At 43.7% G+C, this 17,459-nt stretch overlaps 1 protein-coding gene across 6 annotated transcripts in view; it reads right to left on the bottom strand.

Annotated features, from left to right (window-relative positions):
- Positions 1-6,346: 6,346 nt before the first annotated feature.
- The window catches only part of SPSB1 (splA/ryanodine receptor domain and SOCS box containing 1), a 31,679-nt gene continuing 20,566 nt past the window's right edge, over positions 6,347-17,459 (bottom strand). For 2 of the 6 annotated variants that reach the window (XM_071766756.1, XM_071766760.1), the window contains exons 2-3: positions 12,056-12,884; positions 6,347-8,430 (exon numbers count right to left, since the gene is read on the bottom strand). In XM_071766756.1, the coding sequence (XP_071622857.1) occupies positions 8,303-8,430; positions 12,056-12,749 (822 nt within the window). In that variant the 5' untranslated portion in view covers positions 12,750-12,884 and the 3' untranslated portion in view covers positions 6,347-8,302. Of the gene's footprint in view, positions 8,431-9,885; positions 10,016-12,055; positions 12,885-13,973; positions 14,076-14,250; positions 14,637-17,459 lie in introns of those variants that run through there. The other 4 variants (XM_071766757.1, XM_071766758.1, XM_071766759.1 and 1 more) reach the window with 4 other exon arrangements.

Here is a 17,459-nt window from a genome sequence, read left to right on the forward strand (position 1 = left end):
GTAGGTAGCAGGAACCCTTGATGTGCCCTTTAAGGGCCAGGGAGGCTCTGCCAGGCAGGGATCTGTGCCTGCTACCCGTGGGATGGCCATGCTGCAGGCCACCTGTCTGGCCTTCACACTGCACTTGTTTTGCAGTCAGTTGACAGGTTTTAGGTTTCCAGACATGGAGTTAAGCAGGAAAAGAGCAAAACAAACTTCTGGGCTCCATCTGCTCCCTTCCCTTGAATGAGCAGTGTACAGTGCCCAGGGCACTGTATAAGGATTTTGATGGAATCAGCCTATGATTTTACACAGCAGCTGCCAAACTTTAAAGACAAGCTACACTAAGGTATAAGAGCTTCCTGTTTGAGATGTTGAAGCAAAGAGTTCATATTAAGTGAAGCATTAGACCTAACATGTAGCTGCTTGGCTGGTGAAATGCTAAAAGGACCCAGGGAGTGCTGGATCAATGAGGCAGCAGCTGCAGGAGAGCACAGCAGTATCAGGCTGGCTGGGGACTTTGTGCAGCAGTGCCAGGGGCAAGAGTTGGGCTAAGGATGATGGGGAGAAGTTCTGAGCAGTTTGAAATTATTTGGACCTGCAGGTCTGAGAAGGGGAGAAGCAACCTTGGGTTCTATGAATGCTGACCTGTTTTTAGTTTGTTTGTGTCTAATGTGGACTTTTCTCATGCAGCCATTCTGGCAGCCCCAAAACATGAACACAAAGCATGTGCCATATTTAATGGAACCACCAGTTACAGTTGGTAGTCTCATGGTAAAATACAATCCAAGGAAATCTGCCATTTCAATCCAATGCTGGCAGTGAAGTGGGAAACAAAATCACTTCTGTTGCCTGTATTCTGAAACTCAGCTATAGTTAGTTATGAAACTTTGTCTACTTTGTTTACAGGCAGATACTGTCTTTTATAGTGCAAAGAACAACTAGCACCAAAGACTTATATTACAAAATTATTGCTCCCTTTCTTCTTCCATGATCTCTGCAATCTTTGAGGCATCTGCCACATTACCAAGAGGACCACTTCCTGTGGAGAACAGCTGAGGTTTGGCTACTCTTGCAAGACTCAATTTACTGGAGCATGGTCCTGACCCAAGATGGTCAAACTTATCATAGTATGGAGACACTGCTAATGAGCTCAGAGTCTGAAAAGACAAATTCCAAAGAAAAAAAGGATGTTTTCTTTTCCGCTGGACAAAACACAACTTTTCTGGCAGGCACAAGTAGGACAGACTGTCCACTTTGGCAATACCCTGCACGCCTGGACTTACACAAGTGTGTTTTTACATGCAACCCAGTTTGATTACACAACTTCTGTCCAAGAGAATTTGGCAAGAAAGAGATCTGAGAGACTTTAAAAACTGAGAGCACTTTGCAGCACGCTGTTCCTCTCACACTGTTTCTAGCACCATTTGGAGCAGCAGACAACTGGGAAAACAAGCAAAGAAAACCACCCTACCTGTTGATCAGGTACCCGGCCTGCCACTTCAGACATACAGCAAGGTTGTAGTGCCTCAGTTGCCAGCTTAGACCTAACCAGCCTTCATCAAACAGCTAGGTCCATGAAGTCTGAACTAGCCCCCAGGCTAAATCTTTTCCTCTTTTGTACCCAAGAATGATGCTGAACCTTTGCCAAATGCATATGATAAGAGACTAACATGTCAAAGACTTTTTCTGAACAGCTATCTTTTTACACCTTAGCTTCTTCTGAAGGTGGATCTGCTCTTTCAGTGTTCATCTCCTCCTGAAAACACTCTTTAACACCCATTTGGGGAGATAGTATCTAATACTGGTGCCCAATTCTCCTAGACTCCGAGTTAAACTTGCTGAAAAATGTATCATAACCTGTCTTGAGATTTTCTGGCTTCTTTAGCTTGCAAGTATCCTACCTGTATCACCATAACATTATTTTGTTTACATTTGCTGTTTATAGAGAAACATGTATCCCTTGTGCTTACTGAAATGTACTTGAGGTTAGTGCTGGTGCCAGGCAACAGAGGAAAACAAGTTTATTCTCTTGAAATGATGATGAAGTTTAAAACACAATAGGTAAACAGAAACAAACACAACAAAATGCAGACCTAAAGCACGTATGTGTGGCACAAGCCTGTTAGTCTAAATGTGAAAAATCCTCCAAGGCATTTCTTGCTCTGTGGATCTGCAAGCCCAGCCCAAGAGCATCTGAACTCCAGGATGCAGTTTCTCAGAGGGGTTCCAATGCAGAAATGTCATTACCCTTTTAAACTCAAGGTTTATCTGCATTTTTCTGACTATTTTTTAAATGCAAATAAAAATGTCAGATTGAATAAGAAGAATCACCTTCTTTCCTTTCTAACAAGAACAATTTTATCATGCAGCACTTTGCTTTGGAATAGATAGTTGGCATCTGTGAGAACATTAACTGGAAACATCTGTATTTATCCAAGTAGAATGCATCATAAGGACTCTGAGTGCTCATTCTTCTAGTTTTTCCTTTACAAAAGCAATTTAAAACTTCATTTCTAGCATTCTGTAAACATAATTTTCATTGCTGTCATTTCCTATTGTGCAGCAGTTTGAGTCAGTTTCCATTTAACATCTCAGAGACCACATATGATGCAGCAATACAGCTTGCTGTTTTAAGGGTATAGAGTGTCAGCATTGTTATCAAACACCACAGGCAAGAACATCTGAAATCTTTAAATTTGTGCACTGTCTATACCTGGTCAGAATGAAAAATGTCAAAGTGTTGGCCTCAGTGCTGAAATTACCCCACTTGTCTGCTTGATTCATTGTCTTGCCCTGGATTTCCATATAGCTCATTAAACAAACCCAGGTCTTTACAGAAATAAAAAGCTTGACATGATTAACTACCTTTGCTGGTCATGTGTCTAGACAGCTTGAAAAATACAGATCATACTTAGGAGTAACAGCTGTTACCCCTCATGTCTCTGCTGGACCTCAAAATAGGAGCAGACCCTGTCAATATGAGGCGGTTCTCTTCCAAAGGAAACATCCATTGTGTTGCAGGAAATTAAGTTACTGATTCAATAGGTGGTATTTTACCTTTCAGAACAACGTCCTGCTCCCACAGCCTGCTAGAAAGTTCTGGCCTCCCCAAAAGGTAGGGAGTTTTCCCTTTCCCTGCTTTGGGAAAACTCTGAGAACAAAAAGTTCAAGCCTCAGTTGTGGGAAACACTCAGTATTCTTTCACAAAAGGGAAAGAAAAAAAAAAAATCAACACCCATGTCTTGGCCAAATGCCAGCTTAGGCAGGTGTTTCTTGCTTGTCTGTGTACCCTTTATAATAATAATTTGGAGAGCATGTTTGCTTAGACAGGTTTTAGACAGTTAAATTTTGCTAGGCCCTCCTAAATAATAGTTAATGGCTCAACAAGGGGTTATGAGAGGGAGCACTGACAGAGGCATTTATGGAACTTCTCATGACAAACAAAGTGCTATCTGGATAACTGTCTGGTTATCCATAAGTAGCATCTATTTCTTGGCCTGTGTACCCCCCATACCATTGCACAGCAAAGCTTCCCTGGGCCAGGAGCTGCTGCCAACTGAAGAGTCATACACGATATTAGAAGAAAATGCAATGCTAGGTGCCTAATAAATGTGAACCCATTGAGCAAAGTGAAAAAGTGCAGGTTAATCCCCTTTAACAAGGACTCTGCTTTAAGATGCTGTATTTGGATAGATGTGGTTGTGTGGGAGCACGAGTGGGGCATAAGCACAGAAAGCCAGGGCTGGTTGCTGCTTAACCTGCAGGCACAGCAGACTGCTCCCAGCTGAAAACGTGTACCCAGACAGTGTCATTGGATAGTGGATGGACCTGGGCAAACACAAAGGAAATCTTGAGGTATCACAGCAGGTGAATCTTTTAATTGAGTCAAATTTGTCACAGTTGTGAAAAAACACAATGGTCTTTGCCCCAATTAATTGTGTTTGAGAATTTATTGTCTATCTAGCTCAGGTGGGGAAAAAAGAAACCCTAGATTTACAAGCGAGTTAAGTTAGAGCTGGTCACAGAGGATGCTCAAGCTGTGAACTGTGGGTGTTCAGTGCAAGGTTGTTTAGCAGGGCCTAAATTCAGGCCATAAGTGCTTTTATAAGAGATTGTAAATCACCTTAACTTTTATACATTGTGGCAACACATGAGCAGAGGAATGTGGCTGGTCTGTGCTAGTCCCAGAAAAGGTCCCAGATGAGGCCAGCAGACTGAGAGGCAGACGTGCAGTGCTGAGGCTTTGGGTAAAATAATCAGATTTGTTTCTCCCCTGTGCTACGTGCGTATGTGACCAGGGCACAGTGGTGCCACAGGAACAGGAATGCACAAGGGCAGCTGAAACAGCTGATGGGAAGAGCATTGCTAAGCTTTAATTTCAATACACTTTACTAAATAAATCACTATGCATTTCCTTCTCCAGTCAAATGCAACTTAGGTTTTGGCATAAAATCAACAGCATTAGCTCTGCATAGGAAGCATATGGGACAGAAAAGGGGGAGCATGCTAGGAAATGTTTTTCATGTCTTACCTTGCACAGGAGAGGTGTGACTGCCAAAAGTATGATGCATATCCTTCAAAATTTGCTCATCCCAGACACAGGGAAAGGGGAAAATTCTCTTGTGTTAGTACTAAGAATTTAACAGCTACAAACTAACATCTAAGGTCCAACAAAGAAGGTTGTCTGAGCTCAGGGAAAGCAATTCTCAGTTCTGCAGATAAAGGAGAGATTTGGCAACTGTCCTCCTTGCCCCTAAGTTGTTTTTAGGTTTTTTTAACCTTGGCATTGTCATAGCTGTGAACAAAATCCACAGCAGGGATGGTTGCTGGCACAGATCTGCAACCTGCACACAAGACAGGCTTCTCTTTTGACAGGAGCTGTGACAGGACTGCTAAAGCACCATGACATACTTACCAGCTACTTAACTCCTCCACTAAACACTTCCCTTCTTGCATACTTAAATTATTTTCACCAAAGCCTCAACTTCCAGGAAGGAACAAAATCTACTCCACTGCCTCCTACAACATCTACGTTTCCATTAACAGCTTCATAACTGTGCATACACAGGATTAGTCAGCAACAGCAGGAGGACAAGCTGCTGGCCAGGGTAACAGGGTTAGTCTTCAAGGCAGCCCTGGAACAAGTAGGGCTTGCACTCTTTACTGCTGCTCAGAAAGGAGTACGTCTGCCTGCCACATCCCAGTGCTTGAACTGGCAATGGCAGGGAAAGCAGAGAGCCACACAGATTCATAAGGATTTGCTAATCTGTGATATCATTTGTTGATTCCACCAGGTCCAATCCCCATCTCATGACTTCCTCCACCGTTGCCATGGCACTGTACATAAACACTGCAGACTCTCAGCCCTGAGCAGGTCATTTGTTTCAAATATTCCATGCAGCTGGAACACAAGCCTGTTTGGGTGTCTGGAGCTGAGCATGAACTAATTTCAGTCCTCTGCAACCCACCCCACCTTCTGCACCCTCTCCAGCCTGCTGCTCACCCAGAACCCCTCCAGCCACACCTCCAGCACTGCAGCCTTCTACTGAAAGCTGAGGGGAAGCTGACTGTGTTCAGAAAACAAGTATTTCACTGAAGTCCTTCACTACCTGCAGCAAACCCAAAGTGCTTATTGGATATGCTAGACATTTAGGCTTAGGATGTACAAGCAGTCATCTGCTACATGTGGGAAAACAAATAGTTAAGACTGGGAAAAATGAAAACAAAATTCTTGCCCTGACTAGAGACAAGAAACCACTTGCCATTTTTTTGAATGTCTCCTCAGCCAGAACCCTAATAAGGCAGTTTATAAGAATACCTCTGAGCTTTAGCTGAGCCTTACATGTTTCAGGGTGTTTGTACAAAGTGATTTGGGTTTCATAGGCAAGTTGGTAGCTGCAGGGAAGAAAAGTGTGTGGACAGGAGACAGAATTAAAGCCCTTGTCATACTTGACAAAAATACCGAATCATCTCACTTCCAGTCAGTTTGAAGAGGCTTTACCTTACTTGCCAATATAATTCCAGAGCACCTCTGCTGGGGGTTAGAAGTTGAGACTGCAGGCACAACCAGCAAGCAATCAGCTGGTTGTACTTTACAGATTTTATTCAACTCCATCTGTAGTAACCACTTTTAGGCACCTACTCAAGATCCAATTACCACATCCTACCTGCAGCTTGCCCTCCACCTGCACACACCTTCTAGATGTCAGCTTTAAAAACTGCTGTTCTTCAAAGGAGAGACAAAGCCACACCACCTCTTGCTTTACCTGGGCTGGCTTCTTGGGAATAAGATCACTATTCATGCAGAAATCAGATGGAAAAAACCAAATCTGATTGTTTCATACAAATAAAAAGCAGCATCAAGTAATATTTAATAAAGTTTATTAGGTTACTGAGTATTACCTACAGTCATAAAATAGAAAGTCAGATTTAAAACTGTACAAAGCGATGTACTGGTGAAGTGAGAAGAGATGAAATGAGGGAGCACAACAAACATTAGAAGTAGGGAGAACACAGCTGCTTCCCTGGAGTTTTGGAAGACACTGGTTCAAGTTGAAGGCAACCAAGTAGGGCTCCATACACACTGAATTTTCTTGTGTCCTGCCCTGTAACAGAAACTAGTACAAATCCCTAGCATTTAAAAAAAAATAATCATAATATTAGATTAAAAAGGGGCAGTTCACACCCCACCCAGTCTTGGCACCAATTCTGTGCTTTAAAAAATATACTATGCAAGTAGTTTATTTTTAAAAAGATACCCTACAGCAGCTGTTTAAAACATGTTCTTATACATACACCACAAATAATATATATTAACATTTTCAACAACTAAACTCATTTGCACCTACACAGAACTGAAGGAATAACTCAAGAGCAAAAAAAACCAACCACACAAACATTTTTCAAGACAAAGAAATGTGCAAAATAACCCCAGAAAGGCAGCATAGTAACCTGTGGAGAAGTCAAGAGAGCAGCTCCTGCTAGTTAAGGAGTGTCATCCTCTTTGCTTGGCTACTGAGGTGAGAATCTATTTGGGATGAGCTGATTTTGCCTGAATTGCTTGTCCTGTTTATTGCAGTTGTCTCCTTCCCCCCCCCCATCCTCTGAAAGACCACACCACTGGCTCTGTTCAAATCTCACAAGTACCATTCTGCAGATTTCAGAAATGAGATGGGTTTCCCATCTGCTGATTGTATTTCTGCCGCCACACTGCTACCATGTTCTTTGGGACAACTTCCCACCCCCAGGCAAGAAACAGAAAACTATTCCTGCTGCATAGGTAAGTGGAGATTGTGCAGAGGGTCTATTACAGAACAAAGCCTGGTTTAGATGACTTGAAGCAGCTTATCTAAAAAGAGAATTCCCTGGCAGATCCCTTAGAGAAACACATTAGTTTGTTTCTCAAAAGCCTTAACATGAACTGGCTACACAGAAAGCAGATGTAAGATGGCAGGAGTTACCAGCTCACTAAGCCTGCCTCACCCTGTTGCAGAGATTTGTCCTTTCCCTGTCCCCACATAAGTAAAGAACCCCTGATTCCAGACTAAAATCTGCATTTTAAGTAAAAAAAGGAGGGTGAAGACACAATATAACTGCTCAATCAACCAAGTCAAACCCACTAAGAGGCTGACCAGAGAAAAGCAGGAGAACTGAGAAAGCGATGGTGATAAACAAGAAAGCAGGGTTCAATGTCTATGAAATAACATTAGAACATGGTGAGAAGTCCTGGCAGAGCTACAGACACCAGCGACATAACCACCTTCTGCAAATTAAGAAGCATCCTAATGGAAGGGTTCTTGGTTTTGGTGTTTCAGGGTTTGGGGGTAGGGGTTTTTTTTCTTTTGTTTTAAAAATTCAGCAATTCATTCTTCCTGGTATTCCAGACCCTTCTCAGCTCTGCTGGCCAGCCTGTGCCTTTCCATTCTTAGCACCTGGTCTTAACATTTCTACTCCTGGTGCCTTCCCTTCCCCCAAATTATGTCCTTCCCTTTACCACTACAGAAAAATCATTCACTCCTCTACAACCCAAGGGATGCAATGCCACCTTTTCTCAGGAGAAGCAGGGAAGCAGAGAGCTTCTGTAAATGTTCCTTTTGTATGTGTGCTGGGGAAGTGACTTCCAAAGAACAAAACACTCAAGTTGTGAAACAAGGATTACTTGAAAACTTGCCAAGAAGGACACATGGAGACTTAAGCAGTGGCGGGAATACTTTGGCCAAGGAGTTTTGACAGTAGCGATGACATGAGGGTGGAGAATCCATTGCTCACTGGGTCAGCTCCACTCTGTTGCCTTGGTTCCAACTCTGTCCTTGAACAAAGGTCATTGGTAGAGCAGGTAACTCTTGAGAGAAGCTGGCAGTGGCAGTGTGGGGATCTCATTCAGTCTTTCCTTGCCCAGAGCCAGCCTTACAGCTCGCCGACACAAGTCCATCAAAGGCAGTGGTTCAGCTGGAAAAAGAAAACCAAAACATTTAACATCCCAACCCATTCATTTTGCTAGTTGTGAAAAAAAAACAAACAAAAAACAAAAAACAAAAAACAAAAAACAAAAAAACCCACACCAAACAAACAAACAAAAAACCACTCAAAAATTGAGCAAGGCAAGTGAATGCCTAGCACATTTGCAGGACCCAAGCCATTCAGTATTCACCTCAAATACACAGAGGCAGAGCATGATGTTTCTGTACAGGTTAAGCCATACATATGTGTAAATGAAAGAGTACGAGAATCCCCTAATGGAAGTTCCCCCATCTTTGGAAGAGATTCACTGAAGTAAAAGACTGCAGCAGGCAGTGCAATAACATTGTGTCCTGTGGGTACCTAAAAAGTATAATTTCTGTCTTACATAGTGGGATAATAGCTGTCAACCCCTTCATTTGTTCCACATACTTCCCAGGAAAAACAAAGCCATCCATCAAAGTTTCATGTCACTACTTTTATTGTGACATTTTCCATTAGAGGATTCCCTCCTGTATCATGAGCCTCCAAAAGACCCAGGCCTTTGGCTATTCTTTTTCTCTGCTCAAACACTAAACAAGATAATACTAGTTTTTCAGGAATGACATACAGGGCCCTTTGATGCCGAAGAGTCATTCACAACATACAGGGGACTAAGGTGAAAGCCAGAGTTAACACATCAAAGCTGCACAGGAGGAAGATACAGATTAGTTTCTCACATCTTCTGTTGCTAAGTGTCAATGCTCACCTTTACAGTCTGCTCCTCAAGCCTAAGTGGTTTCTCCTCCCCCAAGAGAGGGCTAGCACAAAGACATCCCTAATTAAGCAGATAACTGGACATCCTTCTAATACCCTGAGGGCTAAGCATGAACGATTAGAAAGCTTCCCTTACAGACACCTAAAAACATCCACAGAAATAGAAAAGTTTGGCTGAGAAGCTGCAGTTTTCAGGAACCCTCATATGCCAACAGTTCTAGCTTCCACTACAACAAGCCAAGTTAATCTGACTGTTCAACACAGCAGTTTTAAACAGGTGGCACAGGAAAAGCTTAGTTTTTCCTGCATTTTTTTAACAGAACTCAATGAGGTAGATACAAGTCCCTTCCTACCACATCCAAGGGTAACAGCTAACATTGAAAAAAACCTGAGACTGTTGTCAGTAGCCTCTGATCAGGCTTCCCCCGATTCTACTTTGGAAAAAAAAAGTGTCATACTGCTCCAGGTACAAGACACTTCCAATGAAAAGTGGAGAGAGCTAGCTTTTATCTAATTTTTGGCAAAAGTCCGTGAGGAGGAGTTTGTTAGGTGTGGAAATATTTGGTAACAAAGCCAGGAAACGTACACTGGAATTGGTTCATCTCCTCCTCAAATAAGCAGCCAGAACAGAAATGATGCCTTATTATACCCACCCACCCTCCTTCCCTGCTATGGATCACAAGCTTTTACCTGCTCCAGGGGAAGCTGCAGTGGAATGTTTTTCCTAGCAGTTCTCCAAAGTTCTCCCAATGCTTCAAGCATTAATTATTCCCGAGGAATCACACCTCTACATGCACACCTCTTTTGTGCTGATAGCTGGCTGGAGACCAAACATCTGTCAGGGCAGTGCAGTTGCTTCTCATTTGTCATAAACCTTCTGTGGCTACACTGTGCTGGAATCAATGTCTGTCTACTTCCTCCTGCTCCATATGGAGATAGCTGGGACTGAGGCATTCCCTAGCCACCATCCCAGAGCACAAGGGGTCTGACCTTCAAAGTCTTAAGGTATCAAAGTAACAAATACTTTCCACTTTGATGGCCTCAGGAGAGGATCTCCTTCCCACCGAGATTAAGAGCAAGAACTTGGTCCTCATCTAGTTTTTGCTGCTTGCCCAACCTGAGAGGAGATATTGAGACCAAAAGAGAAAGAAGACACACATCTGACCTCTGCCAAGTCACAAGCACTGCAGGCACTGGACAGGGTTGCTATTGAACGCTCAGAAGTGGTTAGAGCCAGACGTCACCTTCCTCTCTGTGCCAAAACAGTGTCCTGGCCTTCCTGGCCTCATGCCCACAACTCACTCCTGTGCTGAGAGCACACTACAACCAAATCCAATACTGGAGGTGGCCCTTTCCTTACTGAGTGCAGTTCTGTGCCAACAACTCCAAAGACTTGCTGGCTTTCAGGGGAGCTGCAGGTTTTGGCTTGAGCTCTTAAGAAAAACCTGGTTACTGGAGCTGCTGCCATTCTCTAGGTTGCTCTGGCAGAACGAGCTCAGTTTCTTTCTTTTGGTAGAAGTGCTGTCAGTAGCTCCCTATTTGGTCTTGTGGATTTTGCTGCTCTCCCTTTGCAAGGCTTTCCTGGTTATTCTGGTAACTCAGTTTTCCTGATGTCCAGAGTTAGCTTTGTACCTTGTGCCACCAGTGCCAGGGCTTTGCCATTGCTGGCCCAGCACTAGAATATGCTATAACAAATAAAAGAGCTAGAGCATACTACAGCCTTTGGACAGACACTGTTGTGGAATGCAGGGGAAACACTTCTTCATATCAACGCTGCCAAATTTATTTCACTAGCAACATAAATCCCAATTTTAATCCACTTCCTTCACCTCTGTCCTACACCCTACTGAGTCACAGTCTGGCCCACTGGGAACTTGTGACTATGAGAGATAACAGACTTTAGCACATTTGGACAGTGAAATTTATTACTTAAGCTTTGCTAGAGATTGATGTTCCTATTAGTAAAGGGCCTGGAATGGAAGTTGGGTTGGCCACAATGTCCAGCCCAATGCTAGAAATGAACACACCCTGCCCTGAAAGAGGCAGAGACATGAGCTACTACTTTGAAAGATGAGGCATTCCCATTTCCTTAGATAGGGAGAGACCTTTTGCCTGCAAGGGATTTTAAGTCCCTTCATTAAACATTCATGGAAGGTGATTGTCCCTCAGACTGCCACCTGTAAAGTGACACCAGGATTACATTGCCAATAATGGAACTGTCAGAAAGACATTCCTACTGGTATTTGGTACTAATATAGGAAGGTTTGTCACCACTAGAGAGATAACTGGCATCACCTTCTCCCACCACACAACCTCTTCAAACCCTGTGTGCTCCCTGCAGTGCTGTGGTAACAGGACATGTGCACATCCAAACTTTTGGCATTAGCCATTAAGGATTCAGAGCTGTATCCTAATGCTGATATGAATCACAGCATCATCCAGGTTGGAAAGGACCTCAGATCATCAAGCCCAACCCTTAATCCACTACCACTGTGATTCCCAGACCATGGCACTGAGTACCACATTCAGTCTTTTAAAAACCTCCAGGGACAAAGAATCCACCACCTCCCTGGGCAGCCCATTCCAATGCCTGATCACCCTCTCTGTAACGAATTTCTTCCTAATATTCCACCTAACCCTCCCCTGGCAGAGGTTAAGCTCATACCCTCTTGTCTTACTAGTAGTTAACTTGGAAGAAGAGATCAACCCCCCACCTGGCTACAACCTCCTTTCAGGAGCAAGATGAAAGCAAAAAACACCTCCCCTCTTGAGCAAAATGAAACCTGAGGATGGCCTGGGAAGCCTGCACTTGAGCACACAGGTCTGTGTTGCTAGCACAGCTATGGGAAGCTGTACTTACGGTCAAGTCCATTCAAGTAGCGCATCCGTATCTCGCAGTGGCCCCACACGGCGCTCACCACTGGGTACAGCTTTTTCCCTTTGAGTCCCCGAAAAGCAACGCCCATGTACTGCCCATCCACAATGAAGCTCAGTGTCCCATCATCCATGTCTAGAACCACCAGGAAGGAGTCTGGCACAATGAAAGTTTCGTCTGGTTCTAGAAAGGCAGGGTAGGTTTTACTGGGCTGGTTCTTGCCATCGTGGTACAACCTGTTGCGCCCCAGGTCCCATCCCCACGATTCATGGTTATTTCCAACGAGTGTCGTGTACCCTACTGAATGCAAAGGGGCATCTGCTGTTGCCACCCCTACCACAGCATGTGTCCCTCGCTGCCTCATGGCCCACGTGATCTGCCACACGTGCAGTCCCCGTGTGTAGCCCACTTTGCCTCTGATAGCATCTGTACTCTGAGCCACCGGATGCCGGTGAAATATGAGTTTGTCATCCTCCTTCACAAAGACATTCAGCGAGCGGTCATCGTTGTTCCATGAATGCAGTAACTGGACCTCATAGGATACAGGAGGCATGTCTAGCAGCAAGTCCAAACGGGTGGGTTTGCTGTAGTCGAGTCCCTGGAGTTCTTGTTTCAATGGCCTATATACAGGATCCCTCATATCCACAGTTTTTATCCCTCCTGTGACCTTCTGACCCATCGTGTGTTCTGATTGTGCCTATTTATAGGCTCCCAGGGCAAGCTCATCGATTTGCCCAGCTGCTCCTGCTGTCATTCAGCACTGCAGAGAAGGTTGCTAGGAGACTTTGTCAAGATGTGCACTGCTCAGTGTTGCCTAATGGATGGAAAGAAAAACAAGAGACCGGTTAAACATTAGCACATACAGCATTGTATCCAACACTTACAGACATAGTTGTAATCTGTTTATCCTGACAACTTGTCCTTCCTTTCCACCAGCAAGGAAGGGTAATGGCTGCTACTCAAAGCAGCGTACCTTGTATGGCAGATAGCATATAGATCAAATGGAGAGGTACTAAGTTTCTAGTGCCCCCTTTAGAAAGGCATTTGAATTTCTGGTTCTTTGGATAAGGAAGTTTTGGATTCAGCCAGCTCATCATCTTTTATACTGAATGTGCTGCTTCTTATTACTGCATCACTAAACCTTGAGAGCACACATCTATAGTTACACTGCCTTGGGTTTATGACATTATTACCTACATGTTGTTCAGGATGCAAAATATAATTTATTCAATGCAGAAGATTCAGAATCTAGTACACAGTGATGCTTAAGACTTAGATTGTTTTTTGTTTTTTGGTTTTTTTTTCCCCACTGATTGTCCTCAGTTGGTAGGAAGATTGAAAAAATTGCCTTGTATAATTTAGCCTGGTCTGCCAGCCCTAGGGCAGGCTGAATGAGACATTCCAGTGAAGGCCCAGGCTGTCCTGGTGTTCACTGCTCTAGCTCCTTCCAGCCCCCAGGGTGAATTGTTTCTGCCAAAGCCATCTCTATAGTCATCCACAGTGGAGCCAAAACACACAAGATATTTAATGCTGAGAAAGAGTCCAAACAGCTTCATTCAATTTCTCGAAGACAGACTTGAGTTTACAATTCCATTCTCTTTGGGCCCTGTAATAACATGCTACAGTTGACTAGTAGTGAGGGATTGGTTTATGTGGATAACTGCCCTGCAAAACTTCAGTCTGAGCTGTACCAAGCAGGAAAAAGTGGCATTACTAAATAAACTTCTCCCTCTGCTGCTCTAGAGAGGTTGGAAGTAGTCTTCAGAATGCAAAACATTCCTAAGTAACATTCCTACAACAAGTAAAGGAAAGTAGGATGTATTTCAGGAGGACTATGTTTGGGTTTTAACTCAAGCAGAAGACTACAGACTGGCAAGCAGAACAGGCACTACAGTCCTGGTACCTGCACTGGTTTTCCAGGGTCCAAATCCACTTATTCATGTAATACATTTGGTTTGTACTCTCCTAACTGTGCTCCAGTGCTTCCTTTGCAGTGCTCCCAGATCTGACAGACATTAAAGACAATTATATTCTAGCCTTCCTTTTTTTTTTGTCCAACAGCTGTAAATGAAAGTTCTTGGGGAATCCTTCGGCTGCAAGCATCCCTTAGAGTAAAGGGTACATACTCCAAAGACACACACCAGTATTGCCTGTTGCTGTTCAGCTACAAATGTTCTTACCTTGGCACAGTTCCAAAAGAGAAAGAGCACTGAACATAAACTATCTCCCCATAGCAGTGATCAAACAAGGCAGAAGCCAGGCAATAAAAAAAATGCATCTCCATCTGGACATGCAAGGTGACAAACCTTCCCCACATCAGCTGCCATTCATACAGGTTTGAGAAGAGAATTCTCTTCAATACTACTAAAGCTTTGCTAAGTTCCTTGCAGGCCTGACTGCAAGTCCAAAACAGAAGACAAAACCAGCTGGGTCCAGTCTCAGGGGGCATCCATTCCAGCAGCTGTTGGTAACATCGGCCCCACTGAATTCCTGCAATCTGGAGGACAGGCAAGGCTGCTGGATGCTTTGTCTCAAACAAGCAGCTTGGGCTGGGTCAGCTTCTCTTCTCCAAGAGGGGAAAGAAAAAAGAAAAAAAAAAAAAAAAAAATAATCTGGGGGGAGGAGTAAATTTCTTCTCACAGTTTAGCAGTTTTCCTTCCAACTTTCAGAGAAACTTCTAAAAAGTTGAAGCCAGCTTGGCTACAGATCCAAGCTGGTTTTGTGTACCTCTCCTCCAGCACTGTATCCACCAGAGTGGCTCTGCTCTTGCTCAGCAACACAAACAACCCTCTGTGAGCCAGCTGCCAAACTGGGGGCAGCTATTAGGAGAATTAGAAGTGGGAGGGGAACGAACTAGCTTTCTAAGAAAAAAAAGTGTTATTTTAACATTTCCTGAAGTGAGGCAATCAGGCAGGATTCCTGCCAGCTGCAGTCACAACACTTACTCACAACCAAGGACCTCATCTGGCATAGAAAAGAGATCATGAATCAGATCTGGTTTAAAAATAAGGTTACTGGACATAAGCAGCAAGGCTTCAGCTAGAAAGCAACAGGGAAGGCTCGTGTGCTCTGGGGTAGGGACCAATTCACCAGCTTACTTACAGGGTTTTAATGCTGGTCTAGAGCATGCCACTGGTGGAAAAGCTCAAATCTTGTAGGTCTTAAGTAAAGAGAGGCAAGACTACTTTTCCTTTTCTTCCTTTTTTTCAAGTACAGAGAGGAAAAATGCCTGAGGTTCTTTAAAATAATTACATACCAATGCACAGGGCCAGCCAGCAGTATAGCTATTTCAAACTCTTCAGGGACCTCAGATACACTGCACTGATGGACAGAAGGTGGTTCATTTAAAAACTGCCATTTAAATGAGGTCCAATCCCATTATCAATTGCTAAGGCAATTGACACATACTGAAAGTCAAATACCTATAATCCACACCATCAAAACAAAACCTGATTTAGGTATGCCAGCTGGCCAACACCTGAAAATACAACAGCAAAACCAGTTGAAGGTTGGCATGGTCACCAGATGCCACTGCATCCCTCTCTCCCTACACATTATTTAGTTGTTCTGCCTTACAAGTCAGGTTTTTGGGTCCAAGTGTTTCCAGGACACACAGGCACTCCCAGCCTCCAAGGGCTGTGGGCTCTCTTGCTCTGCGAGCCCAATGAACAGCAGTATCTCAAACCAAGGGATCCCAAGAACAAGCCAATACAGACTTGAGCTTGTTGTAAACTGCCTTCCAGTGAGTTTGTCACAACATCCAAATGAATGCTACAAACCCACCCAATAAGTTGCTTGATCTGTTTTTTCAACTCAGCACATGAGTTATGCAAGGGTTTAACTGCAGTTTCTCCCAAACATCTCACTTTCCCATTTTTAAGCCCTCATGCCTGTGTTGGCAGGTTTTATACCTCAAATCTGACACCAACTCTGTTATGAAGAGATTTGTGAAATCACTCTAATACGTGTCTTCCTGAGACAGGTGCATTAATGCTGACCAGAAGCAATAATTTTTTTAAAGTTTCCATGTCAGTCATCTGCTCAGGCTGAGATAAAGACCATCAGGCTTCTGAGACAGAACTGAATCATGTGATGGTCTAACAGAAAGTACCAGATGAACTACCTGGCATTCCTCTGTCTATGGCACGTGGACAACAGGCTGTCAACAAGTCACTGGCTAAAGCAACTACAAGAATATTTAGCTGTTGGAACTCCGATCAGGATCAAGGAACAAACACTGGCAGAAGGATGAGAGGCAGAGACTTCCTGACAGCTGTACAGTACATGTGAGAACACTGCCTAGGAAGCAAGAACCAAAACAAAGCCGACTGCCAGACTGCAAGGAATATTGGTGCAGACAGCTTTGAAGCACAAAATGGCCAAGAGAAGTAGGAGAATACAATTCTGGGCTCTTCATTAGCAAAACAATGGCTCATTCATTATGACTTTTTGCCTTTTGCCAACATAAGCTTCATCGTATTTCCCTCAAGGCTGCTGCACCAGAAAGGGAATCACCCCAGTGAAAGAGAACAGGGACTTCTGAAGCACATAAGACAGGACAGAGTCTGACAGCTTGCTCTAAAGAGCAAGCAGCCTTTCCTGCACGCCGTACCACTCATCCCTTCCATCACTAGGACTCTTTCCACAGACTGTTAACATGAAGACAATGGCCAGAATAAAGAGAAAGGGGGAAAGGCAGAAAAAGACTAAAACAAAGGGGTTGATCAGCTCAGATACTGAGCACCATATGCCAAGATTTAAGTGCAACTTGGCTCCTTATTAGGGCAAGGCAATCAATTCCTGCTCAGAACTGGCTCCACTTTCCCTGGCACTAGCCTGGTCTAGAACTCCAAAATGGCACCTTGCCCTCCTGTCAGGAAGCACAACTATACCCTCATTTTTCTAAAAGAAAAGCCTCTTCATGAACAAGACCGTACAGACACTTTCCCTCCACTGGACAGATACAGAAAAGCTTTTCCCTCTTGAACTAATGGATTAATGCTCTGGACAGCTTGATAGGAGACACAGCCAGCCATAAATGTAAAGATAAGCTGGGGAATTAGCTACTTCAGAACCTTTGAACTGTTACAGGTTTAAATACAAATGAAAGCTTTTATCTATCTGAAAGTGCTTTTATCTATCGTATCAACAGCTCGGGGCTTGCTGCAATTCTGTTTTATACACATAAGCTCTTCCTATGATGCTATGTTCTGCTCCCATGCTATTTTCATTTTTTGTTGTTAATCTTCCAGGCTTAAAAGCCTTGGAATAGAATTATGACAGTGCCCTCAGAGAAAAACCTTCACTGCTCATTTCAGAGAGAATGAGACCGCCCCTCGGTTTAGCAGTTCAGAGCAAGCAGGCAGTTTGCCATACTAGAAAGATACAA

This window comes from Heliangelus exortis, chromosome 23 (assembly GCF_036169615.1).
Source record: "Heliangelus exortis chromosome 23, bHelExo1.hap1, whole genome shotgun sequence".
Lineage (NCBI taxonomy): Eukaryota > Metazoa > Chordata > Aves > Apodiformes > Trochilidae > Heliangelus > Heliangelus exortis.